The 13,056-nt window shown below is 39.5% G+C and overlaps 1 protein-coding gene across 2 annotated transcripts; it reads left to right on the top strand.

The window, feature by feature from the left end:
• Nucleotides 1–6,616: 6,616 nt before the first annotated feature.
• LOC116686179 (P2Y purinoceptor 13) lies at nucleotides 6,617–10,698 on the top strand (the record flags this gene model as incomplete). 2 transcript variants are annotated; one of them, XM_032511156.1, is given in 4 exon segments in its annotated part: nucleotides 6,617–6,854; nucleotides 8,094–8,292; nucleotides 8,373–8,762; nucleotides 9,171–10,698. In XM_032511156.1, coding segments are annotated over 3 exon segments (1,074 nt in total). In that variant the 5' UTR covers nucleotides 6,617–6,854; nucleotides 8,094–8,112.
• Nucleotides 10,699–13,056: the final 2,358 nt, after the last annotated feature.

Genomic DNA, 13,056 nt, shown 5'->3' with positions numbered 1-13,056 from the left:
GTATGGTTGAGATAAATAAGATGTTCTTTGCCTCAAATGAGGCTGTTGTTTTTTATGTTAGTTTATTTTATGGAAGCGAGATAACCTTAGCAGTGTGGTCTTGAAGCCACTTTTGATCTTTAAATGTTATTTTGTACTGCCCTCTAGTGGTGTATTAACAGTTATCATCTCGCTATAGGTCCATTTAGAGACACAAAGAAGAAGCATATACAAAGACAACATATGGTAAACATGATGTCAATTTTATTGCTAAACATACACCAGGATAAATACACCACATGTATTGTTCTATTCTTAGGTGGGTTTGACCCACAATACAAAACAACACACAAATGAATGTTACATCTCAGTGGTCATGTCTAGGAGCTGTGTGTCTTTTATGCACTTACAGTGTACTGCATGTACTGTATGTATCCATAGATATATGTATTCAGGTCTGAGTGTTATTGTGAGACGTGTACCAATACATTTGAGTTGTCCTTTGTTTAGTTTTTCTGTGCAGATTGTGTGTTTATTGATATAAATGGGTTTTAAGAGGGAACTAACATGTGTAATATAAAATAACATAGGAGTAAAGTTTACAATATGTAGATTATCCCCTCCAGCATTGTAACTATTTCTTCATTTTTAACAATTATAAGTGGAAATGGGGCCTTAGTTCAAAGTATATTTTTTGGCTGCACAATAAACGCACAATAAATGTTGGCCTATTATTTCAAGGGCTAAAATTGGTTACATAAATCATTTCCATTCTCATAAATCCAAATGTAATAGCTTTCCTGCAAAAGAGCTTTGCTCAGTTGCCAGAAAGTCTTTTATTTGAATTAATTTATTGTATTCTGTTCTTCATCATCTCATTAAATAATGTCATATTTACTCTCTAAATGTGTTTATTGTTTTATTGTAAATATCAAGTGCCAACAAGTGAAATTAAAACTTCAAATTGAATACACACACTTTGTAAGTCACCACACTCCAAGAACAATTCCTATTATCCTGCTTTTGCACTTCTTTGTTTGTTTATTAGACAAAAGTTTGGCCATTCTGATAGGCCACCCTGACGATGATGTCACTGAGCCACTCGCTACTGAATCAGCTCGATGATTCTTACAGAAACTGGTGCAATCAAGCAAGCAATAATAGTCAATCAAAAAAGGAATATTACCCAAGTAACAAAAAATTAAAACAAAAAAGGAGCACAAAAAAGAGAGAAAAAGACTTGTTTGCTCAGGTTTTTTTATCACTTAATTTTTTAATCATGCAATATTTCAAAAAGGGACGTTTTGGTGCCCAGATAGCTCAGTTGGTAGATCAGGTACTCATTTGTATATATATATATATATATATATATATATATATATATATATATATTTTATATTACATGCCCGCCCTGCAGCCCTCTGCTGGATGTCCTTTCCCCCTCTCTCTTTCCCCTTTCATGTCTTCATCTGTCCTGATGGCCTAAAATGCCCCAAAAATAATATTTAAAAAAAATGGAAGTTTATTTTCTTCTGCCAGCAACCAACAACACACTGTGGTGAGTGTGGAGGCAGTGATGTGTGTTTGGCCTTCCAAATGACGCTCAGAGCCAAGGGCATGTCAACACCAGGAACATTTGCTGTGTTAATGACTCGGAGGTTGATGACTGGCATTAAACACGGAGGAGAGATACGGCCAAAACAAGAAAAAAACATAGATGCTTCCAGCTCCATTTTAAAGGTGAGACAGATGTGGTGATCTCGAGGTTCGTGTGCGGGCCAAAGGAAGCACGATGCCCCCTAAATCCAAGCGTTTCCACCATCCAACGCCTGAACATTGGTGTTTACACCGGGGGCTGGCTGGATGACGTCTGTTTTTGCTTTTGTTTAAAGACCAAAGAGTTTTTCCTATTTTTGCATATGTCCCGATGAATTGCCATTCTTATCACAGCTGAAATGATTTGTTTTGATTTGTTTGCTAGGAAAATCCCCGAAGTCTCTTGAACACCTTGAACATCAGCCTATTGCCATACCTGTCCATCTTGCAGCTTCACCTTCGAGGAGCGTGAGCCAAGTCATCGACTGTAAGTTATCTTCAACATGTCTCTTTTTAACATAATTGGTTCATAATGTCGTATTTATCAATGATAGCTTAATCGGTGATGATGAAAATAGACAGCTAAGGAGATCATTACTACAACATCTCCTTCTGAAAGAAAAAACACCCTAATTCAATTTAATATCATTCAAGAAAAGCATAACATACTTACATAGTGTCACAAAAAATGACAGATGTTGTAGTTCAACCCTCCTATTGTCCTGTTTCAAAGTTTCTGCATCAGAAATATTGGTTATTTATGACAAATTCCCTCATTACTGGAGTTATTGGATCATTACTCTAACTGAGTTGTGGGGGTTTCTTCAACTTGGAATAGAATAGAATAAATCTTTAATGTCCACCAGGGTGGAATTTTTTCATTTGCTCACTAGACATCTAAGACAGATAAACACACAGGCAACTTCTCAAACATAGTGAGTGGAGTATAAAAAGATTAATTGAAAATTAGCAGGATAAAAAAGAATAAATATTGCTTAGATAAATTACAATAGCAGCTCAGTTTGATGTTGTAAAGCATTTGAAAAAAGCTTGAAATGGTTTTCAAAACATCCTCTGATTTTAATTGTTGGTCAAAATAATTCCTAACTTGGGCTTTTTTCAAACTCAGAAAGACAGTATAAGTTAATATTCATGAGGTTTATTGATCATGAATTCCAGAAATAAGTGTAACACTAGTAGTAATAGGTTGGAATGAAGTAGGCTGAGTAGACGTAACACAGAGCGGGGTGATAATTTACACTTTACAGACAAAACAGAAAGAAGACACCACAAGGGTTAAATGCTCACAGCTAGAAATTAAAATTAAAAAACAACAACTGTATCCATCTTAAAGAATCTCAATCTCAAAGAATGACTAAGCATTTTTATCCAGTCACAACTGTTAAGGACATTCTATAAAGAAAGGGCTTTGATGTGAGTTTAGTAAAGTTAAGTTAGGAAAAAGAGGCTATCCTACTAGAAGTTGTTTTGCCATGAAAATAAATGTCTACCTTTGAACTAATAGTAGGTTCCCATGTGTTGAAGAAGTTACATCTTCATCCATTCAACCTTGTAACGTCTATCAACTAAAAAAAAGAGCAGCAAAAGAAACACATAAACACACACACACACACACACACACACATACACATAATTCTGGAGTGTGGTCTAGACCTACTCTATCTGTAAAGTGTCTCGAGATAACTCTTGTTATGAATTGATACTATAAATAAAATTGAATTGAATATACATATATGTACGCTATGATATAGTGGGAGGGATTGTAATAGAAATATTGCTTGAGAACTAATTCCTTTTCACTACTGTGTACAGTAACACCACGCAGCTCCCTTTGCTTTGCCCAGCCTGCAGATAAGCAGCGTATAATGGATGACGAGCTGAATCCTCTCTTTGACAGTCAACAACAGAGTGAGTGCAAAAAAAAACAAAAAAAAACATGAAGTCCACCGTGACAAATCATTTCTTCTTGAAAGATTTCTCTGTGACTGCGGGGCACTATTAAAATCATCAACTGTCCAGATGATATTGCATTTATTCACAGGGACAGTTTGTTCAAATACATGATTTTGATTTCAAGCCCGCATGACGATTATGTTTCTCAATGAGTTGTGACTTCTAAAATGGATTTGAAACTTTTTCCATTCTCCTCAGGTGCAGTGATAACAGTGAATCAAACTTCGAAGTGTGATGGCTTCATTTACAGCCCAGATGTTGTCCCAGCTCTCTACCTTTTGATGTTTCCCATAGCTTTGTTGCTGAATAGTGTGGCAGCCTGGGTGTCTCTGCACCTCAAGTCCACCTCCACCTTTGTGGTGTACCTGAAAAATCTAGTAGCTGCTGACATTATCATGACGTTGGTCATCCCAATCAGAGCTGCAAAAGACCTGCCGGGTGCGTCGAAGACATTAATAATACTTTCATGTTATGTCAGTACCATTTTCTACAGTACACAGTACACCATTATCGCCTTGCTAGGCTTTATCAGTCTGGACCGTTTCTTCAAGATCATGACGCCCCACAGCAAGTTTGGTCAGAATCTGACCTTCAGCAAACTGATGTCAGGCTCAGTTTGGGTAGTACTCATTGGAGGCACAGCTTTACCAAATATCATTTTAAGTAACGTGTCAGTGGCCAATGTGACAGAGGTCACTAGCTGTATGCAGCTAAAAGGACCGGTTGGACTCCTACTCCACGAAAAGGTAGTGATTTACCAGAATGTTTTCTTCTGGCTCGTCAGTGTGGTCATTACGGTTTGCTACATTTGCATCGCAAACAAGGTCATACAGTCTTTTCGAAACTCCGGCAGCAGCAACAATCAGGGACAGCAGAAGATCCGTCTACGTGTTTTTCTAGTTGTCATTGTGTTTTTTGTGTCTTTCGGACCATACCATGTGATCAGGATCCCGTACACCTTTGAACAGGTCAACGTTTCTCCCTATATCGTCTGCTCTTACTTTACCAGCAAGTTCGCCAAGGAACTGAGCCTCTGGCTTGCCAGCACAAACGTCTGCATGATCCCACTCCTTTACGTCTTTCTGTGTCGGGAGTTCAAGGAGAAACTGGTGTTCATGATGAAAGATGTGTCCAACTCATTCCATGTAGCCTTAGCAGGCAGAGCAAAAGTCCCTTTACCACAGAGTGGATTCTGATAGAGGTCATGAAAATACTACTGCATGTCATGGATCGAGCTCAGATGTTACTGAAAGAGTATTGTTCAACGTATATATATTAACATGTTGCTATTTACTACATTTACTTTTTAACCCCATGTGGAAGTTGTGCTGTTTCGTGTCTCATCAGTGTTGCTCTAATTAGCTTGACACCCATTAACAGGAAATGAAAACAGTAAGGATGGATGAGATAAACAGTAGGAGACACAGCCCAGCATATGAGGGTGCTGTTTTTATGTACAGTATGCATGAGACTGTAAATGAAGCTGCTATGCAAAGCGAATTAAGTTAAAGCTTATTTATATTTGCTTCTCACACTGTAGTCCTATAATGTTTGTGGTGACAGTGAAAATGGCTCAAATCTTTAATAAACTGATGTGCAATGAGTCATCGGTTTGCTACATGCTCATCAGTGTGTAACAGATAGCTGCAAAGACTAAAGGAAGTCTGTCTTATTGATATTTTTTAAGGCAGGGATCTTCAACAGGGGGTCGGGGACCCCCGGGGGGGGGGGGGGGGGGGGGGGGGGGGGGGGTCCTCAGAGTCAATGTAGCTGTAGCTAAAGTAGTCAGTAAGGTAGCTATCCACAGTTTCAGTTCATCCTAATGACTCACTGTGTCACTTGTATGTTTATCATTAAAACATGATTTATAAAATCATGTCCAATTATTAGGCTATTTTAATAGATTAGCAGTCTATGCGGGGGGGGGGGGGGAGGTATGTACAAAGGATTTAGGCCATTCTACAGGTTATTGTTGGCCCAGATTAAAATCCAATTCAATTTTATACAATACGTGTAGCTGGGGGTCCCTGCTCTGTCTCTCTTTCAGTTATGGGGTCCTTGGCTTAAGAAAACGTTGAAGACCCCTGTGTTAAACTGTAAAATGAATGATGTATGCTCTAAATCTATAGAATTGTTGTAATCAATCCAAAGATAAACATTAAATGGAACTTTCATCCTGCTAAGTGTGGTATAAGTTTCAAAGACTACTTTTAGAATGAACACATTTTCCATTACAATGTCCCTGCATGTTCATCCCAGCTGTTTTCAACCACTGAAAAGTCCCTGTAGGAAATGCTAAGTTTATGATAGAAAACACGGCTGCTAGTAAATGTTTTAATGTGGGTTTGATCTTTCAGGACGGTGTGTGAGGTTGTGATACCTGATTATTTGTTTAAGCATACAGTCTCTGTGGGTCTGGAAACCACAGGTCCCTGTGTCATAATCAAACAGCAACAAATGATCGTCACGTAAACTGAACCTTCACTTGGCGAAATGTTGTAAACACATGTATGTCATTTCTCAGCTAATTTTTTTTCCCATCAAACATCATTCTTGGAACAGATCCAAGCAAAACCTCACAGGAAATCATGTTGTGGTGTTCTCAGAATGCACTATTTTTATCAAGACAGCACAAAGGGGAATTAAAGACACTCACTTTATCAGATATGAGTGGAAGGCCATGTTCAATATCTTGTAATGTATTATATTGTAGTGTGATGGACAGCAGTTACAGACAATATATGCCATCTCAAATACATGCTTACAGATGTAAGGACATGTGGTCTTTGTAGTAAATAAAAACTGTACAAAATTAAATTTTGCGCACATACTACTTTGCTATTACCTTCCCTCTTCTGCCATGTTATAGCTTGCATGTATGGTAAATGAGTTTAAGGGAACCTTAAAACCACATTGCATGATAAGTCAGTAGCTCATTATAGCCCTACACTTGTCCTGTTTGTTTTGTTGGTCTATGTGGTTGGTGCTGTTAAGTTTCATGATTTGAACAGACAGAAGACAGATAGAGGTGGGGAAAATAAACTGCAGGGTGGAGGGAGGAGCAGCGGGGTGCAGGAGATGTGTGTCGAGAAATGAGTCCATGGCTTTGGTGTTCGCCACAACAGCTACAGAGACTGACGCAAGCTAGCGGAGGCAGGGGGACTGGCACGGAGCAGAACAAGCTCCTCAGCAGACAATTGGAACAGGAAGCAAGGAAGGAAAGGGTCTTTCACCCGGAGGAAGACTGGCAAACACATTGGGATTGTGACAAGACAGCCACACAGTAGCTCCAGAGACCACCCATTGTAAGAGCATCAAACACACACACACACACACACACTTAAAAACAGAGAGAGAAAACTGAGAAAGACAGACAGACTGAAAGCTAGTAGTAAGTAGAATTTCTTAATTGCTAAAAGAACTGAAGTAACACTGAGAGGATATCAATTTTGGTGTTTCCCTTCTCACATTTCTTTCTTGTGGGTAACAAGAGAAAAGGGGAATTGGATATTTCACTTCTTTTTTGAAATACTGTAGTTTTTCATTGCTGCTTTAAGTATTCTTCACATGCCCCACAGTGACAGACGATAAGGACACAGTGAGAAGGTAAGACTCAATGATCTACTTTACAAGCACATCTTCTAGATAGATAACCAGCCTACGCTTGGCACAAAGATACCATCTGTTGTAGGAGACCTAATTAACATTAGCATGCACACTAAAACAGAATAATGTATTGTACATCTTGGTTTCCATAGCACCTGCTACTGGCCTCAGTGTTATTCTTAAGGGTTTCAATGTAAAGACAGCACCACCAGGCAGATATACTGTCAGATGGGGGGAGGATTCAGAATGAACAAATACAGGAGTTAGTTGTTGGACACCTACATCCCTCTAAATGTGTCTCTGCATTCTGACTGTAGAGCTAAATAAGCAGTATGAACGGACAAGAACTGTCAATTCCAGTAACCACTTGTCTAAATGTGGTGAAATAGAGCAGTTACACTGTGTTTAGTGATTGTATAAGAAAAGGATTTATATGCTCCTGAAAGTGTTAGAAAATGGCCTTAACTTCAATTCAGAGAGAGAGGAACCTACATGTTCAGACTTAAGAACTAAAGTCAGTTAATCGTATACACAGTAAGTCAGCTACAGTTCTTTTTGAGGAATTTACAGGAGGAAATTGCACATGTACAGTATATGTTTCGGAAACAACATATTACACTGTTCCCTCTTTACATCATTAAGGTTCTGTTTTTGGTTTGACCAGTTTGTCTGTCTTTCAGCAGGATTCCCAAAAAAACTACTGGTCCGATTTTGTAGCATGGGCAGAGCAAGAACCAATACAATTTTGAACCGGATCTGAATCACAGGGACAGAGTCACAAATTATTTTTCCCTTCTGTTAACGTTGTTAGACAAGGCATGGCCGGAGGTCTGCGCTCTCCGAGTGCCCTTTACTGTGTGTTTTCCTATGTATTAATCTTACTCTCAGTTTATCATCTCTCCTCTCTCTCTCTCTCTCTCTCTCTCTCCCCTCGAAAGGTCCACAGAGGATCAGAAGATGAACAACACACTGTCAAACACTTCCAAGTGTGTTCGGGATACCAGTCTCACAGCTGTGATTTTCCCCTGCCTATACAGCATTCTCTTTGTAGTCGCCCTGATACTCAATTCCCTGGCTGCATGGATCTTCTTCAGCATCCCCAGCTCCTCAACGTTTGTGGTCTTTCTTAAAAATGTGGTAAGACCATGGGGGCTTTTGCTTTATACATTTTGTCTGTGCAGAAAAACAACAACTTACAGAAAACCCTTCCTTAACAGGTGGTGGCTGACCTGCTGATGACCCTGACCATCCCTCTGAGAGTCTTAAGTGATGCGGGCGTGGGTCACTGGCAACTACGCGCCTTCCACTGCCGATACTCCGCCGTTCTCTTCTACATCACCATGTACATCAGCATCCTCTTGCTGGGCCTCATTAGCCTGGACCGCTACCTGAAGATAGTCAGGCCCCCCGGGAAGTGTGCCCTGCAGCGGGTTCGTGTTGGTCAGGTGCTGAGTGCTGCTGTCTGGGCAGTCATGTTGTCTTTAGCACTACCCAACGTCATCCTAAGTGACCAGCCGCCAAAGGTCTCTGGAGGCAGACTGAAGTGCACCTCCATGAAGAGCAAAGCCGGCCTTCTCTGGCATGAAGGATTCAACTACTTCTGTCAGGTAGCTATTAAATCAACATGTTCTAATGAATGGGGTCCGTATGATATAGTATGGAAATTAAATACAGGAACAAGTTGGCTTTTTGGGAAACATCAGGTTTGTTTCATTCATGCAAAGACTGAAGTGTAAATCACACATAATGTGGTTTCACATGGGTTATGTGTCTGACTATTTCTTGGCCAGGAGTAAAGACAAAATCTTGTTTTTACACTTAGATTTTTGATACAGCGTGTCAACATGTTAATTAGTGAGCTTCAGACGTGCTGGTATTCAGATTTTCTCACTGGACAAAGACAGGTTGTTTCCACTGTTTGTGTTAACCATATTTACTGCACCGACATGAGAGCGGTGTCAATTTCCACAGCTAACTCTCAGCAATGCTAATGTCGTGTTGTTGTGTACTTGCAGGTGGTTTTCTGGGGCACGCTGGCCTTGATGGTGGTCTGCTACACGTTCATCAGCAAGAAGGTTTATGAGTCATACAAAGCCTCAAAGATCAAATCTCGAGCAGTCAGTCGCAGAACCAAGGCAAGAGTTTTTGTGGTGGTGGGGGTGTTTTTCATCTGCTTTGCCCCGTTTCACTTCGCCCGCGTTCCATACACTCTGACACAAACTGGCAGCATGGTTAGCCATTGCCAGGCCCAGAATGCTTTGTACATCGCAAAGGAAACTACCCTGTGGCTCTCGGCCACTAATGTGTGTCTGGACCCGCTTATCTATGTGTTCCTGTGTAAGGTGTTTAGTAAAAGACTCGCAGCTGCTATCTGCTGTAAGCCACTCCACACAGGTGCCGTAGATTCTCACACAGCAACATCAACTCAAATGGAGATGTCACAGATTGGCCAAAGTAACGGACTGGCATATAATGGGCTGCCACAGCAACACGCTGAACAATATACAATGGAAAAATAATAACTGTAATTGTCAAGGCTTGACGAAACACTGGCTGAAAGTGTATTTTAGTTGTAAATAGCTTTTGTTTTTATCGTGATGACACCGGTTTTTAAAAATCTAAAATTAATTAATGTGAGTAGATCCAAATCTGTTGAATGGGCAATGCTACGTTGATGTAAAAAATATGCAATTATGTCTGAAGGTGGTCATGAACTTTCATGCCAATAATGACAACTGTTTTTTATTTTTATACAGAACTAACCAAGCACTTCTGTCCCATGTTTTGCAAAGTCATCCAACACATTTCCTTAAGTGTCCTTACTGTCATCATCAACTTCCTCCTCTCCTCTAATCTCATTCAAACTGCACATTCCCCATGCAAAACTTTGGCAAGAGGGTAAAATCTTGGCAGCACATATTCTCTTTTACACCACACACCCAATGTGATCAGGGACCGAATGATAACAAAATGCGGACTGCAATAGATACTGCTTAAAGCTAAAACTTGTGTGCAATATGAATAACAATAGTAATAAAATTCACAATCGCATGGCTTTCAACTTTTATGCTGGAGGTTTGACTTTTTACATGTTGTTATTTTAAAGCGATTGCTGTGTGGAGTTCACTGTGCAGCAAAGGCAGCCAACAGAAACTACAGACTAACATCGCAGATTTGGTTTTGATAACGCTGAGTGTAACCAAACCTAAAAATGCTCAGTGAAGCTGTTAGCAAATGCACCATGTTGCAGTAGCTTTACTGAGTCATACATTTTTTAATTGAACAAGAGAATATAACAATAGAATATATAATAGAATAGAATAACTTGACCTTTTCAAACTGCAAGACCTCTGTTAAGATAATTATTTATCAGGATATGAACATAAATATTTAAGGTGATAGCCTTAGATAGCCCAGATAGCTCAGTTAGTAGAGTGGGGGGGGCCATAAAGGTTTACTCTTCAAAGCAAGGGGTCCCGGGTTTGACTCCGACCAGCAGCCCTTAGCTGTCATTCCCCCCTCTCCCCTTTCATGTCTTCAGCTGTCCTGTCAAAAATAAAGGCAGAAAATGCCCCAAAAAATTATCTTTAAAAAAATAAAAAATTTAAAGAAACACTGAGGGAATCTCAAACGTTTGTGTACTTATGAGTAGAGTCAGTTTTTACATGCACTCACAGCATATGGACAGAACAATGACAAAAAAAAGCCTTCTACATCAGCTTTTTCTATGAGTGAAAAGGAAGTCATAATACAAAAGTTGATGTTGTCTCCCACAAGGTCAGATAGTGTCTCCCAGGATTTATCTTGTGAGAACGTCAGCAGTATTTTGGCTTTCTAGCATGCAAACAGTTAAATATTAACGGAAACAAAAAAGAGTTGTTTAGTTTTTCTAACAACCTCGAAGATGGGATTCAGGACACTGATGAACTGCTTCTGCAGGATTACTGTCACCTCCTACCTGATTTACAACTGTGTCTACATTTGGGTCTGATTAATGTAATAATGAAATATGATCATCCTCCATTCCCACCCTCTGTCGGCTTAGACAGAAACTGATATTTGGGCAGGAAATTAATGAGCTACAGAGCGGTTGTAGCGGCGGCTGCAGTTGGGGAAAGGACCATTCGTCACCAGAGATTAAATCCTCTGCCAGATGACCCCGCTGTCACACTTTTAAATGACATTCATGGAAATTAAATAACCCCTGCACATAATATTGCCTGGCAGTATGCACACACCAAAGTTGGGGGACAGAAAAGAGTCAGAAAAAATAGGAGGCAGGTAGGTACTGACAGTTTCTTGATGAAACAAGATGGTAAAGCTCACATGTCAGAGACACCTGTCAAGTCTACATGTCAGTGATGCCAATGAGTAGAAATTAATCAAAGGTTTCTTGTCAAAAAGCAGTCCCCAGATGGCTTTTAGGCAGCTTATTTGTAGCTTAGTTGCTTAGTTGTAGGCTTTAGGTCAAAAAAGTCATTTTGACACACTGTTCAATTCTCCAAATTGAGTGAAAATAATAAAACTGAACAGGCTTACCTCATTCTTCTCAAACACTAGTTGAAATGGGGGATGTAAGTTTAAGATCAACATGGATACACACATTTACATTACACTCAACTCACAAACAGCTAGAACTCAACAACATGCAAGCGCAACGGTAGCTTTAACTTTGACATTCTTAAAGGCAGTAAAAGCCAGTCTGAGCTCATGTCCTTAAAATATGCAATAGGACGTGTTGGCCACCAGGGGTCAAATAATCTCCCAAAAGATTTCAGACACACTGCACTAAACTCTCATTGCACAGTAGGCCTATGAGGCATTATGTCATTGCATTCAATCTGAGTCTTTACAGCTTTCTCTTTTCAAACTCCACATGCTCCAGAATTTATGTAGGCCCTAATAACTTTCTGTGGGTTCATATAGTATTACACAGAAAAATGGTTAAAAGAAAAAAGTGGATGGATCCATGTTGTAACTTCTTGAAATTTGTAACATAAATGAATCTTCCTGTGCGCTATTGAAAACAAAAAGATGAACATCACGTTAACCAAGCTAACCTTTGTCTCATCGAAGACCTACTGACTGAGTTTGTAACACTTCTCATTGATAATGCCTCACTTTATATGCCTGGCCCTTAGCTAAGTCAAAGTACTATAGACTGTAGGCTATGTAAGGGACATGGGTTACGGCTAATTCCTGGAGGCATAGATACCATGCAAAAGTACCATAAAGCATTTTTGACCAGCATTAAAAGGGCTGCATACAACTTCAAAGTCCACAAAAGTAAAAAACAAAACAAAAATCTTTTTCGAGAAACCCTTTCTCAGAAAAACCAAACAGTAAATCACGAGATACCAAAGTTTTTTTTAGAACTCAGTTTTTCCTGGTAAATGCTAGCCTGGAAATCCAGATCCAAGACTAAGAAAGATTAAGGATTAGAGTAACTTGCTGACCAAATTCAAATTGTGAAAACTCTGGATTTCCAGGGTAGGTACATGGAGCGCCACTGTGTATTTTCAGCATGCCATGCACTCAGACCCATAGATACAGAACAATATAACATTGGGCCAGTTGTTCAAAGGTAAACTAATCGGATTTTGGTTATCGGATTGGATCAAATCTTGAAAATGGGTTGTTCAAAAGGTAAAGAAGGAATCTGAAATCAGATTAGATCACGGAATCCAATCCTAGTTTTAATCTGGATAAAACCTTCACTTTGTGTTGTTCAAAACTTGTCAGTAGGATTTGGATAACTTTGATCCAAAAAAACAGGATTATCCTGATCCCAACCGGGGGTAGGATTTCCAGGTGGATTTCAAGGTGGATTCCAGCACAGAAATTTAGTAAAACTTTAAATTGGTCAAATAATACATTTGCATCATTTAGTGTATATACTTT

Source organism: Etheostoma spectabile, chromosome 3 (genome assembly GCF_008692095.1).
Source record: "Etheostoma spectabile isolate EspeVRDwgs_2016 chromosome 3, UIUC_Espe_1.0, whole genome shotgun sequence".
NCBI classification, from domain to species: domain Eukaryota; kingdom Metazoa; phylum Chordata; class Actinopteri; order Perciformes; family Percidae; genus Etheostoma; species Etheostoma spectabile.
The sequence above is the reverse complement of the archived record's forward strand: the minus strand, read 5'-3'. Positions and strand labels throughout refer to the sequence as shown.